The sequence below is a fragment of the Scyliorhinus canicula genome, chromosome 2 (assembly GCF_902713615.1).
Source record: "Scyliorhinus canicula chromosome 2, sScyCan1.1, whole genome shotgun sequence".
Classification (NCBI taxonomy): Eukaryota; Metazoa; Chordata; class Chondrichthyes; order Carcharhiniformes; family Scyliorhinidae; genus Scyliorhinus; species Scyliorhinus canicula.
Genome location: NC_052147.1, coordinates 192,712,480 through 192,727,273, shown reverse-complemented (window position 1 = coordinate 192,727,273; position 14,794 = coordinate 192,712,480). Strand labels below are relative to the sequence as shown.

Sequence of the window (14,794 nt, the reverse complement as noted above, 5' to 3'; positions counted from 1 at the left end):
GGTAGTGTGGCGACCAGAGTTGAACACTATACTCCAAGTGTGGCCTAACTAAGGTTCTATACAGCTGCAACATGACTTGCCAATTTTTAAACTCAATGCCCCGGCCAATGAAGGCAACCGTGCCGTATGCCTTCTTGACTACCTTCTCCATCTGTGTTGCCACTTTCAGTGACCTGTGGACCTGTACACCTAGATTTCTCTGTGTCAATACTCAAGGGTTCTACCATTCACTGTATATTCCCTACCTGTATTAGGTCTTCCAAAATGCATGACCTCTCATTTTTGATTAAACTCCATCTGCCATCTCTCCGCCCAAGTCTCCAAACGATCTAAATTCTGCTGTATCCTCTGACAGTCCTCATCACTATCCGCAATTCCACCAACCTTTGTGTCGTCCGCAAACTTACTAATCAGACCGGTTACATTTTCCTCCAAATCATTTAACGAACAGCAAAGGTCCCAGTACTGATCCCTGCGGAACTAGTCACAGTCCTCCAATCAGAAAAGCACCCTTCCATTGCTACTCTCTGCCTTCAATGACCTAGCCACTTCTGTATCCATCTTGCCAGCTCACCTCTGATCCCGTGTGACTTCACCTTTTGTACCAGTCTGCCATGAGGGACCTTTTCGAAAGGCCTTATTGAAGTCGATATGGACAACATCCACTGCCCTATCTGCATCAATCATCTTTGTTACCTCTTCGAAAAACTCTATCAAGTTCGTGAGACACGATCTCCCATTCACAAAACCGTGCTGCCTCTGGCTAATACGTCCATTTGCTTCCAAATGGGAGTACATCCTGTCTCGAAGAATTTTCTCCAGTAGTTTCCCTACCACTGACGTAAGGCTCACCGGCCTGTAGTTCCCTAGATTATCCTTGCTACCCTTCTTGAACAAAGGAACAACGTTGGCTCTTCTCCAGTCCTCCGGGACATCATCTGAAGACAGTGAGGATCCAGAGATTTCTGTCAAGGCCTCAGCAATTTCCTCTTGGTTAGATCCCATCAGGCCCTGGGGGCTTATCCACCTTAATATTTTTTAAGACGCCCAACACCTCGTCTTTTTGGATCTCAATGTGACCCAGGCTATCTATACACCCTTCTCCAGACTCAACATCCACCAATTCCTTCTCTTTGGTGAATACTGATGCAAAGCACTCATTTAGTACCTCGCCCATTTCCTCTGGCTCCACACATAGATTCCCTCCCCTGTCCTTCAGTGGGCCAACCCTTTCCCTGGCTACCCTCTTGCTTTTTATATAAGTGTAAAAAGCCTTGGGATTTTCCATAACCCTATTTGCCAATGACTTTTCATGACCCCTTTTAGCCCTCCTGACTCATTGCTTAAATTCATTCCTACTTTCCTTATATTCCACGCAGGCTTCAGTTTGTTCCCAGCCTTCTAGCCCTGACAAATGCCTTTTTCTTTTTGATGAGGCCTACAATATCACTCGCTATCCAGGAATCCCGAAATTTGCCATACTTATCCCCCTTCCTTTCAGAAACATGCTGGTCCTGAATTCCTTTCAACTGACATTTCAACACCCCCCACATTTCAGATGTTGATTTACCCTCGAACATTCGTCCCCAATCTAGGTTCTTCAGTTCCTGCCTAATATTGTTATAATTAGCCTTTCCCTAATTTAGCACATTCATCCGAGGACCACTCTTCTCCTTGTCCACCAGCACTTTAAAACTTACTGAATTGTGGCCACTGTTCCCGAAATGCTCCCCTACTGTAACTTCTACCACCTGGTCGGGCTCATTCCCCAATACCAGGTCCAGTACAGCCACCTCCCTAGTTGGACGATCTACATATTGTTTTAAGAAGCCCTCCTGGATGCTCCTTACAAACTCTGACCCGTCCAAGCCCCGAGCACTAAATGAGTGCCAGTCAATATTGGGGAAGTTAAAGTCTCCCATCACAACAACCCTGTTGCTTTTACTCCTTTCCAAAATCTGTCTACCCATCTGCTCCTCTATCTCCCGCTGGCTGTTGGGAGGCCTGTAGTAAACCCCCAAAATTGTGACTGCACTCTTTTTATTCCTGATCTCTACCCATATAGCCTCGCTGCCCTCTGAGGTGGCCTCCCACAGTACAGCTATGATATTCTCCCTAACCAGTAGCGCAACTCCTCCACCCCTTTTACATCTCACTCTATCCCCCTCTATCCCGCCTGAAACATCTAAAACCCAGAACAGTTAGCTGCCAATCATGTCCTTCCCTCAGCCAAGTCTCTGTAATGGCAACAACATCATAGTTCCAAGTACTAATACAAGCTCTAAGGTCATCTGCCTTGCCTGTTATACTCCTTGCATTAAACCTGACCTGCTCTTGCAGCCACAGTATTTATATGGCAAGTCCAGTTGAGTTTCTGGTCACCCAATCTACAAGAAAATGCAGAGGGCAGGATTCTCCGACCGGGTCGCCCTTGTGGTGATCACAAGTTAACCAGATGCAACACAACTGAGCGACCACTAGAGGGAGCACGGGAGAGCCATATAAATACATCAGGACAGGAAGTGAGGACACACTCTTCACAGCAGGCGGGCTGGCAAGCACACACACAGCAAGCAAAGCTGGTAGTTAGCACTGGAAGGTAGTTCTAGGTCGAGCTCTGGAAACTGAACGAACCCACAATAAAGCATCTTCTCCACACTTGAGACTGCGAGCTTTATTAAGACACGAGGAACAACACATGGTACCTAGGAGTGATTTCAGACGCTTACGACAGGACAACTCAGCTGCAGATACAGAAAGCACAAAATGGCATGGAAATCTCAACCAAGAATGGCATGGAGATCTCCTGCTGGACATTCGACTGGGGAAGACATCGCTAATTCGAGGATGTGGCATGGATACCCACCTCAGCTGGACACGACTGGCAATGTAAGAAATGTCTGGAAAAGGTTTAAACAAATGTTCGATTTTTATCTCATAGCTAATGATGTTGCAGAAGCCTCAGACAAAATTAAAATAGCAATTCTCATCGAAGGGCCTGTCAATAGGAAAGTGTATAATGGATTTAAATACTCAAAAGGTGAAGACAGGAACAGCTTACAAACGTTACTAAACAAATTTGAAGAGTACTGTGAGAAATTTGAACAGCAAGGCATGCTCACAGTCCAACCTGCACAGAGACTGAGTGATGCAGAGAGACTGAGTGATGCACAGAGACTGAGTGATGCAAAACTTAAAAAATCACAAAAAGATCAGGAAATCGCGAATGCACAGTACAGATCAAAAAGAAGAAATAACAGGAATTTTTCACAAAGCCAAAACGCTGAAATCCAGTCCAGATCGGAAAGAAAAGGTAACTTACAACTTTTAGAAAGAAAAAACGCTGAAATCAGCGATAAAATGGCGTCGGAGCACATTTTGCAGTCTATGGTAAACAAAGAACTACAAATCGCGTCTGCGCATGCACCGGAACCGGAAGTCGCGCATGCGCCGGAACCGGAAGTCGCGCATGCGCCGGAACCGGAAGTCGCGCATGCGCAGTTTACAAAAGATCGCGGCGCCGATCGTTATGCGCATGCGCAAGCCGCGCATGCGCAGTCAAAAAAAGTCTTCGTCGCGGACCGTCATGCGCATGCGCAAGCCGCGCATGCGCAATGGACACCGAACCGCACAAGGAAAGAAAGCCGATTTGCGCATGTGCAAGTCGTTCCAACGCGTGACGTCATGACGTCTGAGAATCCTGACCACGCCCACTTAAAAGGGAAATGCCCGAAAATTGAAAACAAGACACTTAAAGTGGTAAAACCAAATTTTCTTGCCTCAGAACACAGAAAAACGCCTGAAGTTAAACCAACATTGAAAAACAACTTGCACATAACCTTGGAAAAAGCTGCCTTCACCACACACAGTGAAGCGAACAAAAAGACTTCCGAAACAACAAAAGATGATTTGTTTTTCGACGATTACCTCTCAGACCTGACTGGGTCAGTCGGATATGCTTATCACAGCATCAGCGACACGGTCGCAAAGCACAACACGAACCAACTCGTGGTAGATGAATCCAACCAAGATGATTTGGTTTTCAAAGAATACTACTCAGACATGGCTGAGTCAGTCGGATATGCTTATCACAGCATCAGCGACACGGTCGCAAAGTTCAACACGAATCAACTCGTGGTAGAAGAATCCAACCAGGATGATTTGGTTTTCGGAGAATACTACTCAGACACAGCTGAGTCAGTCGGATATGCTTATCACAGCATCAGCGACACGGTCGCAAAGTTCAACACGAATCAACTCGTGGTAGAAGAAGCCAACGAAGATGAAATGGGTTTCAAAGAATACTACTCAGACATGGAGGAGTTATTTGGACATGCTGATCACAGCATCAGCGACACCGTTGCAAAGCTCAACACGACTCTACTCATGGTGGATGAATCCAACACCATGGTGCCATGGCAGCTCGTCGATACATTGGATGACAGCAATACCCAAGACGAAGACGACGCCACACAGAGAGCACAGGAAGACTCCACGGAGCGAGCGATGACAGGCTCCACAGTGCGGGTGATGAAAGACGCCAACAGGGATGCAAGCAAACACTCCCGGGCGGACACCAAGCATGAACAAGACCATGAAGGTAAACCCGCTGTACCTGAGCCACCGCAAGCAGACTATGAAAGTCTACCAAGCTCACAGGAACAAGAGGAAAGAGCGGACTATGAAAGTCCAACACGCTCACAGGAACAAGAAGAAAAAGCAGACTATGAAAGTCCAACACGCTCACAGGAACAAGAAGAAAGAGCGGACTATGAAAGTCCAACACGCTCACAGGAACAAGAAGAAGACAATGCACCTCTGCCCACTGCATGCGAAGACAGTGACAAGGTGATCGCACTCGACGTACAGGATCACAGTGAGACTGACAGTTCTCAGCTTGTCTGTACCGAAGCACAGAGCGAAAACAGTGACAAGGTGCTCGCACTCGACGTACGGGATCACAGTGAGACTGACAGTTCTCAGCTTGTCTGTACAGAAGCACAGAGTCGGGCCACCCAACAGTCCAGAGAGACGATGCCGAAAGAAAACATGCAGATTTTGACTCCAGAAGAGGAGCACCTGGAGCCCAGAGAGACAACGCCAAAAGAAAACATGCAGATTTTGACTCCAGAAGAGGAGCACCTGGAGTCCACAGAGACAATGCCGAAAGAAACCATGCAGATTCTGACTCCAGAAGAGGAGCACCTGGAGTCCAGAGACATCAAACAAAAAGAAACCATGCAAATTTTGACTCCAGAAGAGGAGCACCTGGAGTCCAGTGAGACAACATCAACAGAAATCATGAAGATTTTAACTCCAGAAGCGGAGCACCAAGAGTCTAGAGAAACCACCTCAACTGAAATCATGCAGATTTGGACTCCAGAAGAGGAGCGCCGAGAGTCCACAGACACCGCGTCAAATGTAATCAAGAAGACTTTGACTCCGGAAGACGAGCAACAAGAAAAACAAAAGTCAAAAGAAACACAGCAAGAACAAAAACAACATGAAGCGCGACAAGACCAACAACAATAGCAAGAAGCACAGCAGAAACGAGAACGACAACAGCAAGAAGAAAAGCAACATGAAGCGCGACAAGACCAACAACAATAGCAAGAAGCACAGCAGAAACGAGAACGACAACAGCAAGAAGAAAAGCAACATGAAGCGCGACAAGACAAACAACAATAGCAAGAAGCACAGCAGAAACGAGAACGACAACAGCAAGAATAAAAGCAACATGAAGCGCAACAAGACAAACAACAACGTCAGGCACAAAGATAGCGACAACGACAGAGGCAGAAACAACAAGAATGGAAACAAACACAACAAAGTCAGGAACAAAGATAGCGACAACGACAGAGACAGAAACAACAAGAATGGCAACAAACACAACAAAGTCAGGAGCAAAGATAGCGACAACAACAAAGACGGAAACGACAAAAACAGCGACAAGTACGGCAACGGAAACAACAAAAACAGGAACGACAGAAACAACAGCAATGAAACAACGACTTGTACACAATGGCAAAGCACACCAGCATCCAAGGCGGATGAGACAATAAATCAACACCACAAGCACAGAAAAAAGTCCATGCCAGTCAACATCAGTGATGTGACCATGCAAACACCTCGGGATGACGCATTGGGTACTTAAGATAACAAGGAACACCAACAACATTCACAGCGGACTTGCAATATCAATATCACCACGTCATCAACAACAAAAAGAAAAAAAAAAAAGCTCTGAACAAATTCATCAAGTTTGGACTCATAAATGTGTTTATTAAGTTTGGACATATAAATACATTGGCTTTGTTAACTAAGGCAATAGCATCATCACTTGTATAGATACGCATATCATAAGTTACTGTTTTGTATAATTTTCCTTAATGATGTACAGAAACTATGTAATGAGAAAGAGGGGGATGTGGTGATCGTAGATTGACCAGATACAAAAAAAACAACAGAGCAAACACGAGCGGGAGAGCTATAAATACACTGGGACAGGATATACAATTTTCTTTAACGATGTTCAGAAAATATGTTAAGAGAAAAAGGGGGATGTGGTGATCACAAGTTAACCAGATGCAACACAACTGAGCGACCACTAGAGGGAGCACGGGAGAGCCATATAAATACATCAGGACAGGAAGTGAGGACACACTCTTCACAGCAGGCGGGCTGGCAAGCACACACACAGCAAGCAAAGCTGGTAGTTAGCACTGGAAGGTAGTTCTAGGTCGAGCTCTGGAAACTGAACGAACCCACAATAAAGCATCTTCTCCACACTTGAGACTGCGAGCTTTATTAAGACACGAGGAACAACACAGCCCTGACGCGATAAGCGGAGAATCGCCGCCATTGGGGCCAGCGTGGTAGGCGCGGTGCCGGTTGGGGGCTGATTTACGCGCCCGCACCCCCCGTGATCTCTGACCTGGATGGGCCGAGCGGCCGTAAAAAAAAACCCGAGTCTCACCGGCGGCGTTCTAACATTCTCTGAGCCGGCGGCACCTCGGCGTTGAAGGGTCCGGAGGCAGCCGGGGGGTGGGGGGTGGGGGTCCGACCCCAGTGGGGCCTCCGATGTGGCCTGGCCCACGATCGGGACCCACTGATCGGCGGGTCGGCCTCCTTTGTTCCGTGCCAGCGTCTGTACTCCTGCGCCATGTTGGGTCGGGGCCAGCACGAACAAGGGAGACATGCGCGGAAATTGCGCTGGTGGGACTGCGCATGCGCAGGTTCGCACCGGGCCCACTGCGCATGCACGCATCCCTCGGTGTCCATTCCACAGCCGGATCAGCAGCTGGAGTGGCGTGAACCACTCCAGTGCCCTGCTGCCCCCCTGTAGGGGCCAGAATTGCTGATCCTGGAGCCACGTTGACGCCATCGAGAAAGACAACAACGTTTCCGACGGGCGCCAACGCTTAGCCTCATGATCAAAGAATCCCGCCCAGAGTACTTTTATTGTTAAAAACTTTGTCTTAAAAAAAGAATGATCTTTCAGTTATCTTGCCCCGCGTGAACAATTTCGGAAATCCAACAAACTTAGCTAAACCCTACAGGTGTTGCACCGTAATGTTGCAGGAATCCAAAACTTCTAGATGGATCTTGCAGCCATGTGTGAGCCTCCATCAGCAACGCTGAGCTGTGTGAACAGTGCAGGATCCCTGCTCTTAGCTCCAGCTCACTCTTGGCAAACCCAATGACCCCTGCCACCCACCTGCCAAGCTCTCCGGCTCAATCGGCGTCCATTTCAATCTGCTCGATGTCAACACAACGTCGCAGCTTCTTTTTTCTATCTGGAATATGCCCCTGCAGATCAGATCCTCCGGACCGCCCCCTTCTGTGCCCCTCACCTCCTGGGACTCTGCGGGGGGCTGCAAAACTGCCCGCCCGGCGCCGCCTTCCTCTGCCTCAGACCAGGCAGTGAGGGGGGTGACTGCTCGCCGCCCGACAGCACACATCGCGCGAACCGCAAAATGGGTCACGACTGCGTTCGTTCCGACCTGCTCAGCCCCGTCCTGTTTACGCTGTTACCGTCACAGCAACGCTTCCTCCTCACGCTCGGTCCCGCTATGAGCGTGACCGACCTGCGGGCGGGGGCGCGCGTACGGTCGCTGGGCTCACTGGAGCGACCGTTGGAAGCGCGCGCGGACCATCGGCTGCCCGCGAGACTCCACCCTCACCTCAGCAAATCTCTGCAGTGAAGTTATTTTTCGGTGGAAAGGAGGGAGATGACCACTTAAATATAAGGAAGGTTCTCACTATGAGAGTAAAGTGTATTCGCTTACCTGTCGACAAAGCAGAGTAGAGCTCAAGTTTTTGCACATTCTTTCAATGGGAAATGTTTTGCGCTCAGGCTATATGCCTGACAGGGAATGTATTTTGTAAGTAGAAAGAGCATTACAGTTGTATAGAAGGCATCTAAGAGTGGACCATGTGTATGGAGACAACATATATTTTAATCCATCTTCTGCAATTTTCAAGTTGAAATGTTTTGTAATGTACTTTTACAAGTTTTATGAATAGAGTAAATATTTTGGAGTAAAAATGATTACCTTATCTGTACTCTCCAGAGACAGCGCGGTAGCACAGTGGTTAGCACAGTTGCTTCACAGGTCCAGGTTGGATTCCCAGCTTGGGTCACTGTCTGTGCGGAGTCTGCACGTTCTCCTCGTGTCTGCGTGGGTTTCCTCTTGAGTGCTCCGGTCTCCTCCCACGGTCCAAAGATGTGCAGGTTACGTGGATTGGCCATGGTAAATTGCCCTTGGTGTCAAAAAGGTTAGATGGGGTTGCTGGGTTATGGGAATAGGGTGGAGATGTGGGCTTAAGTGGGGTGCTCTTTCCTTAGGGCCGGTGGGCCAAATGGCCTCCTTCTGCATTGTAAATTCTGTGATTCTACATATTGCATCTCCAGGTAAGTTTTTACTCCTTTAACCCCCGTAACTGGAAAGGCTTGGGGCCGCCTCTTAGCTTACAGGTGACTTACACACTCCAGCCAGTTTCCTCCATTCTCATTTTTTATCACTTTGGAAAAACGGGTTTAAAATGTCTTTGCAATCTGAACTTTGATCGTAAATTTCACTCCGAACAGTTGCTCATATTCCCACTGCTGTGGAAGATCTATGAACGGGTTGACAGAATCTTTGTAGTACTGAAACAGGTAAAATATTGGGCATAAAATCAGCACCTAGCATTTGACGTACGCACCACACATTATTCACATAAATTACAAAGACATAATATTTAATGTAGAAAAGATGCTGAAAAATTACCTCTTTTTTTATTTCAGATTTCCAGCATTCTGCAGTATTTTTCTTTTGTATTGCACTACAGATTAAACCTTAGGGGCAGATCCAGGCACATTTTAAATGAGGTGAGGTTTTCTGCTTCTACCACCCTTTCCGGCAGTGAATTCCAGACTCCAGACTCTAAGTGAAAACATTTTTCCTTATCTCATTTTAGTAATCCTACTGAAAATCACTTTACACCTTATGCCCCCTAATCACTGACCAGTTAAAGTAAATAAGCCCGTTCCATCGACTCTAACCAAGCACATCAATTGTGTACATCGCAAGCAAATCTCTCCTCTGCCTCCTCTATTCCAAGGAAAGTAACCCCAACCTATCCAATCTTTCCTCATAGCTGTAATTTCCCAGTACTGGTAACACCCTCCTAAATCTCTGTACCCGCTAGTAAAATTATATTATTTCTGTAACTGGGTGACCAGAATTGCTCACTACTCCAGTTGTAACCTAACTAATGTTTTATGTAGTTACAGCATAGCTTTCCTACTCTTCCATCCCATGCCTCAGCTAATGAAGGAAAGGATTCCATTTACTTTCTTAACCATCTTGTTGATCTGTCCTGCTACCTTCAGGAATCTGTGGACATTCATTCCAAGGCCTCTTGCTTCCTCTACAACTCTCAGTATCCTATTTATTGTGTATTCCTTTGCGTTTGACCTCCCCAAATGCATCACCACCCACTTCTCTGGGTTGATTCCATTGCTCACTTTTCTGCCCACCTGACCAGCCCATTAATATCTTCCTGCAGTCTACAGTAATCCTCCGTGTTATCAACCAATATGTCACAGGCAAATAATAATTTTCCATTGAAAACTTCTTAAATGAATGAAAATTGCATTAAATGGTGTTATGAGATTTTAGAGATTTAAAGCTTTTTGCATTAGGGCAGCTCAGTTGGAGAATATCAGATGTTTGCCTCAAGAGTTTTCTAATATAAAGGTATGCCGTGAGAGATAGAAGGTTAGGAACCACTGGTATAGGATCTGCTTAGATTATTTTCTTCGCTCTGCCTCATCTCTTTAGATCCAAACAAATAGCACATTCTTCAGAGCAATGATGGTAGTACTTTGTGTGGTGATATGCCTGTGAATAGTTTTGTACATAGTTAGTAATGCGGCCTCTGGCCAGCTGGTGGCATCAGACATCAGTCATGTGACACGAGACTCTCACCAGTGGGTAGTAAGACATACAATAGGACAATCGCACAGACGAGTTCACCAAACTCATTTAGTAACTTTGTCTGTATAGTATTCTGTTTGTTATCTTTCCTTCTGTTCATCAATAAATCATCATTCTAGTTAAACAACTAGATGTTCTATCTGCATCATTGCAATGGCAAGATCACAGAACACGACATGGTACCAGGTGTTCAGTTCATTTAAAGGTAACAACAGAAAAGGCGATCAGAAATAGAGTGAAGATCGAAAAAGAGAAGATTCTTCTGCAGATCTGTGACTGCTATATGCGACTCAACGCAACAAATGATGGTGAAGTTTGAGATAGAAGGTTTAAAAGCACCCCACCAGCTTCAAGTCTCAGGTAACGTAAATGGAAACTGACGGGTTTTCAAACAACTATGTTTCAGCCCTTGGCCAACAGGCACAGCCTGACAAGAGGCACATTGTGTTGCTGCTCATGGTAGCAGGTGCACAAGCAATCAAAATCCACAATACCTTTGCTTTGATTGTGAAGAGGAAAGCAAGAGCTGCTATAAGGTGATAAAGTACTTCGACCGGCATTGATCTCCAAAAATACAACATTTGAAAGATACATATTTTGTACACGTACCCAAAAACCAGCCAAATCTTTTGATGGCTGCCACATCGACTGGAAGAAAAAGCAAAAATGCCACACTGGAAACCATTAAAATGAAGCAGTCACATAACAGTCAGGGTACTCGTAAAACAGTTTTGAAAACTGAACTAAATGACTCCTTCAATTTCTTCACTCTTGTGGTTCCAGAGCATGGAGTGCTAGATGGAAGCTCTGTAGGAAGACTCGCTGTTACTGGAAAATCAATAATTTCCTGCATGAACACAAAATTCCACGGGCAGTGTTATACTTCACGGACAACAATGATGATGAGTGTGATGATTGTTATGGGCCAGGGTTTAGAAAACCCCAAAATGTATCATGGAGTTCACCTGATCCACAACTTTTACTAGATTGTGGTATGGGGAGCACACAGCCCACTCTACAGGTGTGGTACAGCAGAAATGGAAAAGTATTTTTTAAAGCAAAACAATGTTTATTCTATGAACTCAAGTTAACCTTTTTAAAACATACAGTGAACACCTTAGCAACCATCAATTCAAATACAACCCGCAAAGAATACAACACTAAATAATCCTTAAGCTTTCCTTTTAACATACATAAGACTTTTTAAAAACTTTTAACAGAAACACATCAGGTTTAAATTCACTACTGAGAACAGTTATCACTCTGAATTTGCCAAATGATCAAGAGATAGTCTTTAAATGGCATAGAGAGCAACATTGCACCTCCTGCGGCTGACTGTAGCTCCAACACTGAAACAAAACCAAAAAAACAGATGCACCCAAGCTTGCCTTAAAGTGAAACTAAAAAGCAGAGCCAGAGCTCAGCTCCACCTACACTCTGACGTCACTGCAGTAACAGGAGCAGACAAACATTTCTTAAAGTGACATTCTCATGACATGATGCAGACTCCAATGATGAGTACTACGATATGTAAAAAGACCATGAGCACGATGAGGAAAGTAGAGGCTCAGAGGGTGAACCAGATGAGGACAACTATGAAATGCAGGTCAGGCTGTTTCACGGTAGTGACGGCAAACTAAATGAGGGTGCCCTTGTAGAGCTATTCAGGTGGTTTGGCAGGAGTGACAAAGTGATCACAAGTGGCGCCCAGTCTGCGCAGGACACCAATTAGTGCGAAAGCTCTGAGATGACATATGCAGAGACTGAAAATGAGATTGCAGTAGCAGACACTTTGTATGAGAACAACCCAGCTGTGAAAAACTAGTAACGGAAGATATAATACCCATTCTGGAGAAACTGGCTCCAGAGGATACAATGAGTCATCTCAGCCCTATGGAATGGTTCCGGTAGTGGACTCCCCAATACTCAAGACCACACTACTGAAAGATAAGATTTGGTGCATCTGTATGCAGCATTACAACAACAGGTGATACTTATATCATACTACCAGATGATGATGAGCCACTACTTGGTTCTTCAGAAAAAGATAACCCATGCATTATCGTTTCGAGTGACAAGGAGCCATCACTTGGGGCTCAAGCACAGGATGCAGGAACAGAACCCAAACACCAGAGTGCAAGGCTCAGCAGCCGCTACTGAAGGTGCAAACTTGACCACAACCGCACAGTCCCTCAGAAGTATGGAAACATGCGACGTCTCGGCAGACGATCCACAAGCAACCACTCCCATACAGGGCCGGATTAAGACCCTTAGAGGCCCTAAGCACTTAAAAGATTTTGGTGCCCCCATATATATGTAATTCAAAATATAAACAATAATAAACCATAAAATAAAATTTTATTTATCGAAATTAAACAAAACTTACAGTAAGATGGAAAATAATGTTTATTTTTGTATACTTCCACTTTATTTATATTTGAAAAGTTTTCTCCTACTTTTTTTAATTGCAAAGTCTTTGATCAGATCCTCAAAACTAATCTTATGTAACACATCTGCTTCTATACTTAATAGAGATAAGGCATCCAGCCTGCCTTGTTGCATAGTTGTTCTGATGGGATTTTTAATATACTTCAACTGAGAAAATGAACGCTCAGCTGAGCAATTTGTGACCATTAAAGTGGTATTTACCATATTTGTGTCCACTTCTGATGACGGAGATTGGTTTTGACCCGGAATCGGTATATCATGTTGTGGAACTTGTGTGAAGAAATCAGTCAGCTTTGCAGTCTTGGACTCTAAATCCAAAGCCTTCTCTTGTTTCTTTTTTGATAGTTTTCGCTTTTGTGCACCACTTAACTGAACACGTTTCATCTTGGTTCTTGGTGTCTGTAAAATACAGAAATAAAAAGAATATTTTGTTTGAATTATTATGCGGCAATCAACACAGTTACACATATCATAGGCAGTGTCATTAAAAAAAAGGAATCAGCTTACTTATAAAGTTACAATGTTGGCACGTGTGTTGTTGCCTGTTGACGCTGAGTGAGCTACTAGCGCCCCTGCACAGTCTCATTCTCAGTGGACGACTGAACGGGACAGCCGACATGAAAAGACTTAGACAAGAACGATCACGTGAGCCTCCGTGGACCGTGGGGCAGTTACCAGATTCTAATCTTGTTGCATTCCCAAGATTAATGTATATCATTAATCTCTATCATTACTATTATTATTATTTTTACTTCCGCCAAGGAGGTTATGTTTTTGTCGGAGTATGTGTGTGTTTGTTTTTTTTCCACTGACGTACAGATTGTATACAAATTTCACAGACTGCATACAAAGTTTCCCCTGCTTTCATTTATGTGGGGGGGGGGATTTTTTTTTCCTTCGATTTCATAACCCTTGGCGGAGGTCTGCACTCTCTGAGTGCTCTTGTTATTATTGTATATATCTGTATGTAATTTTTTCATTTAATGTGGGGGCCCCTTTTTGCGGATCCTGATTCAGCTGCACCATTTGCAGTACTGCACCATATGGCCCATGGACCATGGTAAATTCGGCTATGGAAAATTTCTGTGGTGCCCCCTTCCCTTGATGCCCTAAGCACGTGCTTATTTTGCTTATTGGTTAATCCACCCCTGCTCCCATAGCTCAACTCGCAGCAAGACGGGTGCTACCAAAGCCAAGCAGAAGAAGTGGCGCAGTCACAAAATCATTATCACGAATAAGAAGAGGAAAAGGAGAGTGGGGGATACCATGAGTCACACCACCTGTGATGCTAAATAAGAAGACATTGGCAATGTGGCCAACACCCAGAAAGTACACGACGACGCAACATAAAGCAATGTGTCAAAAAAACTAAAGAAACTGCTGACACAGGCATGGCTAGCAAGGATACCAGTGTTCAGGACGCATCGCGTCAGAAGGCTCAGATAAAAAAGACCTGCGTGGAAACAGGTCTTCCAGAAACAAAAGAGATGATGGGAATCTGATGAGAGCCCAGAAGATCAACGGGGTGATCCTGTCAGAGATGCACAATGAGCTGTGCAACATGGATACATTCATCAGGCATATCATTTTGATTGAAACAAAGTTGCATCTGTATAAAAAATACATAACTTGTGTTAAAGAATAATACAAATCATGTTTTTGTATATAAATGTTAACATCAGGGCAGCACGGTAGCGCAGTGGTTAGCACTGGGACTGCAGTGCTGAGGACCCGGGTTTGAATCCTGGCCCTGGGTCACTGTCCATGTGGAGTTTGCACATTCTCCCCATTATTAATAATAATAATAGTAATGATGCAATTTAGCCCCTTAATTGAAAAACAAAATAATTGGGTACTCTAAA

General features: G+C 45.0%; 1 protein-coding gene across 7 annotated transcripts in view; it reads right to left on the bottom strand.

Annotated features, from left to right (window-relative positions):
* Nucleotides 1-8,139, bottom strand: part of cerkl (ceramide kinase-like) — a 215,705-nt gene extending 207,566 nt beyond the window's left edge. For 3 of the 7 annotated variants that reach the window (XM_038789257.1, XM_038789258.1, XM_038789261.1), the window contains exon 1: nucleotides 7,718-8,139. In XM_038789257.1, coding sequence (XP_038645185.1) covers nucleotides 7,718-7,961 — 244 coding nt within the window. In that variant the 5' untranslated portion in view covers nucleotides 7,962-8,139. The remainder of the gene's footprint in view (nucleotides 1-7,717) is intronic. The other 4 variants (XM_038789260.1, XM_038789264.1, XM_038789263.1 and 1 more) reach the window with 3 other exon arrangements.
* Between the last annotated feature and the right edge of the window lie 6,655 nt (nucleotides 8,140-14,794).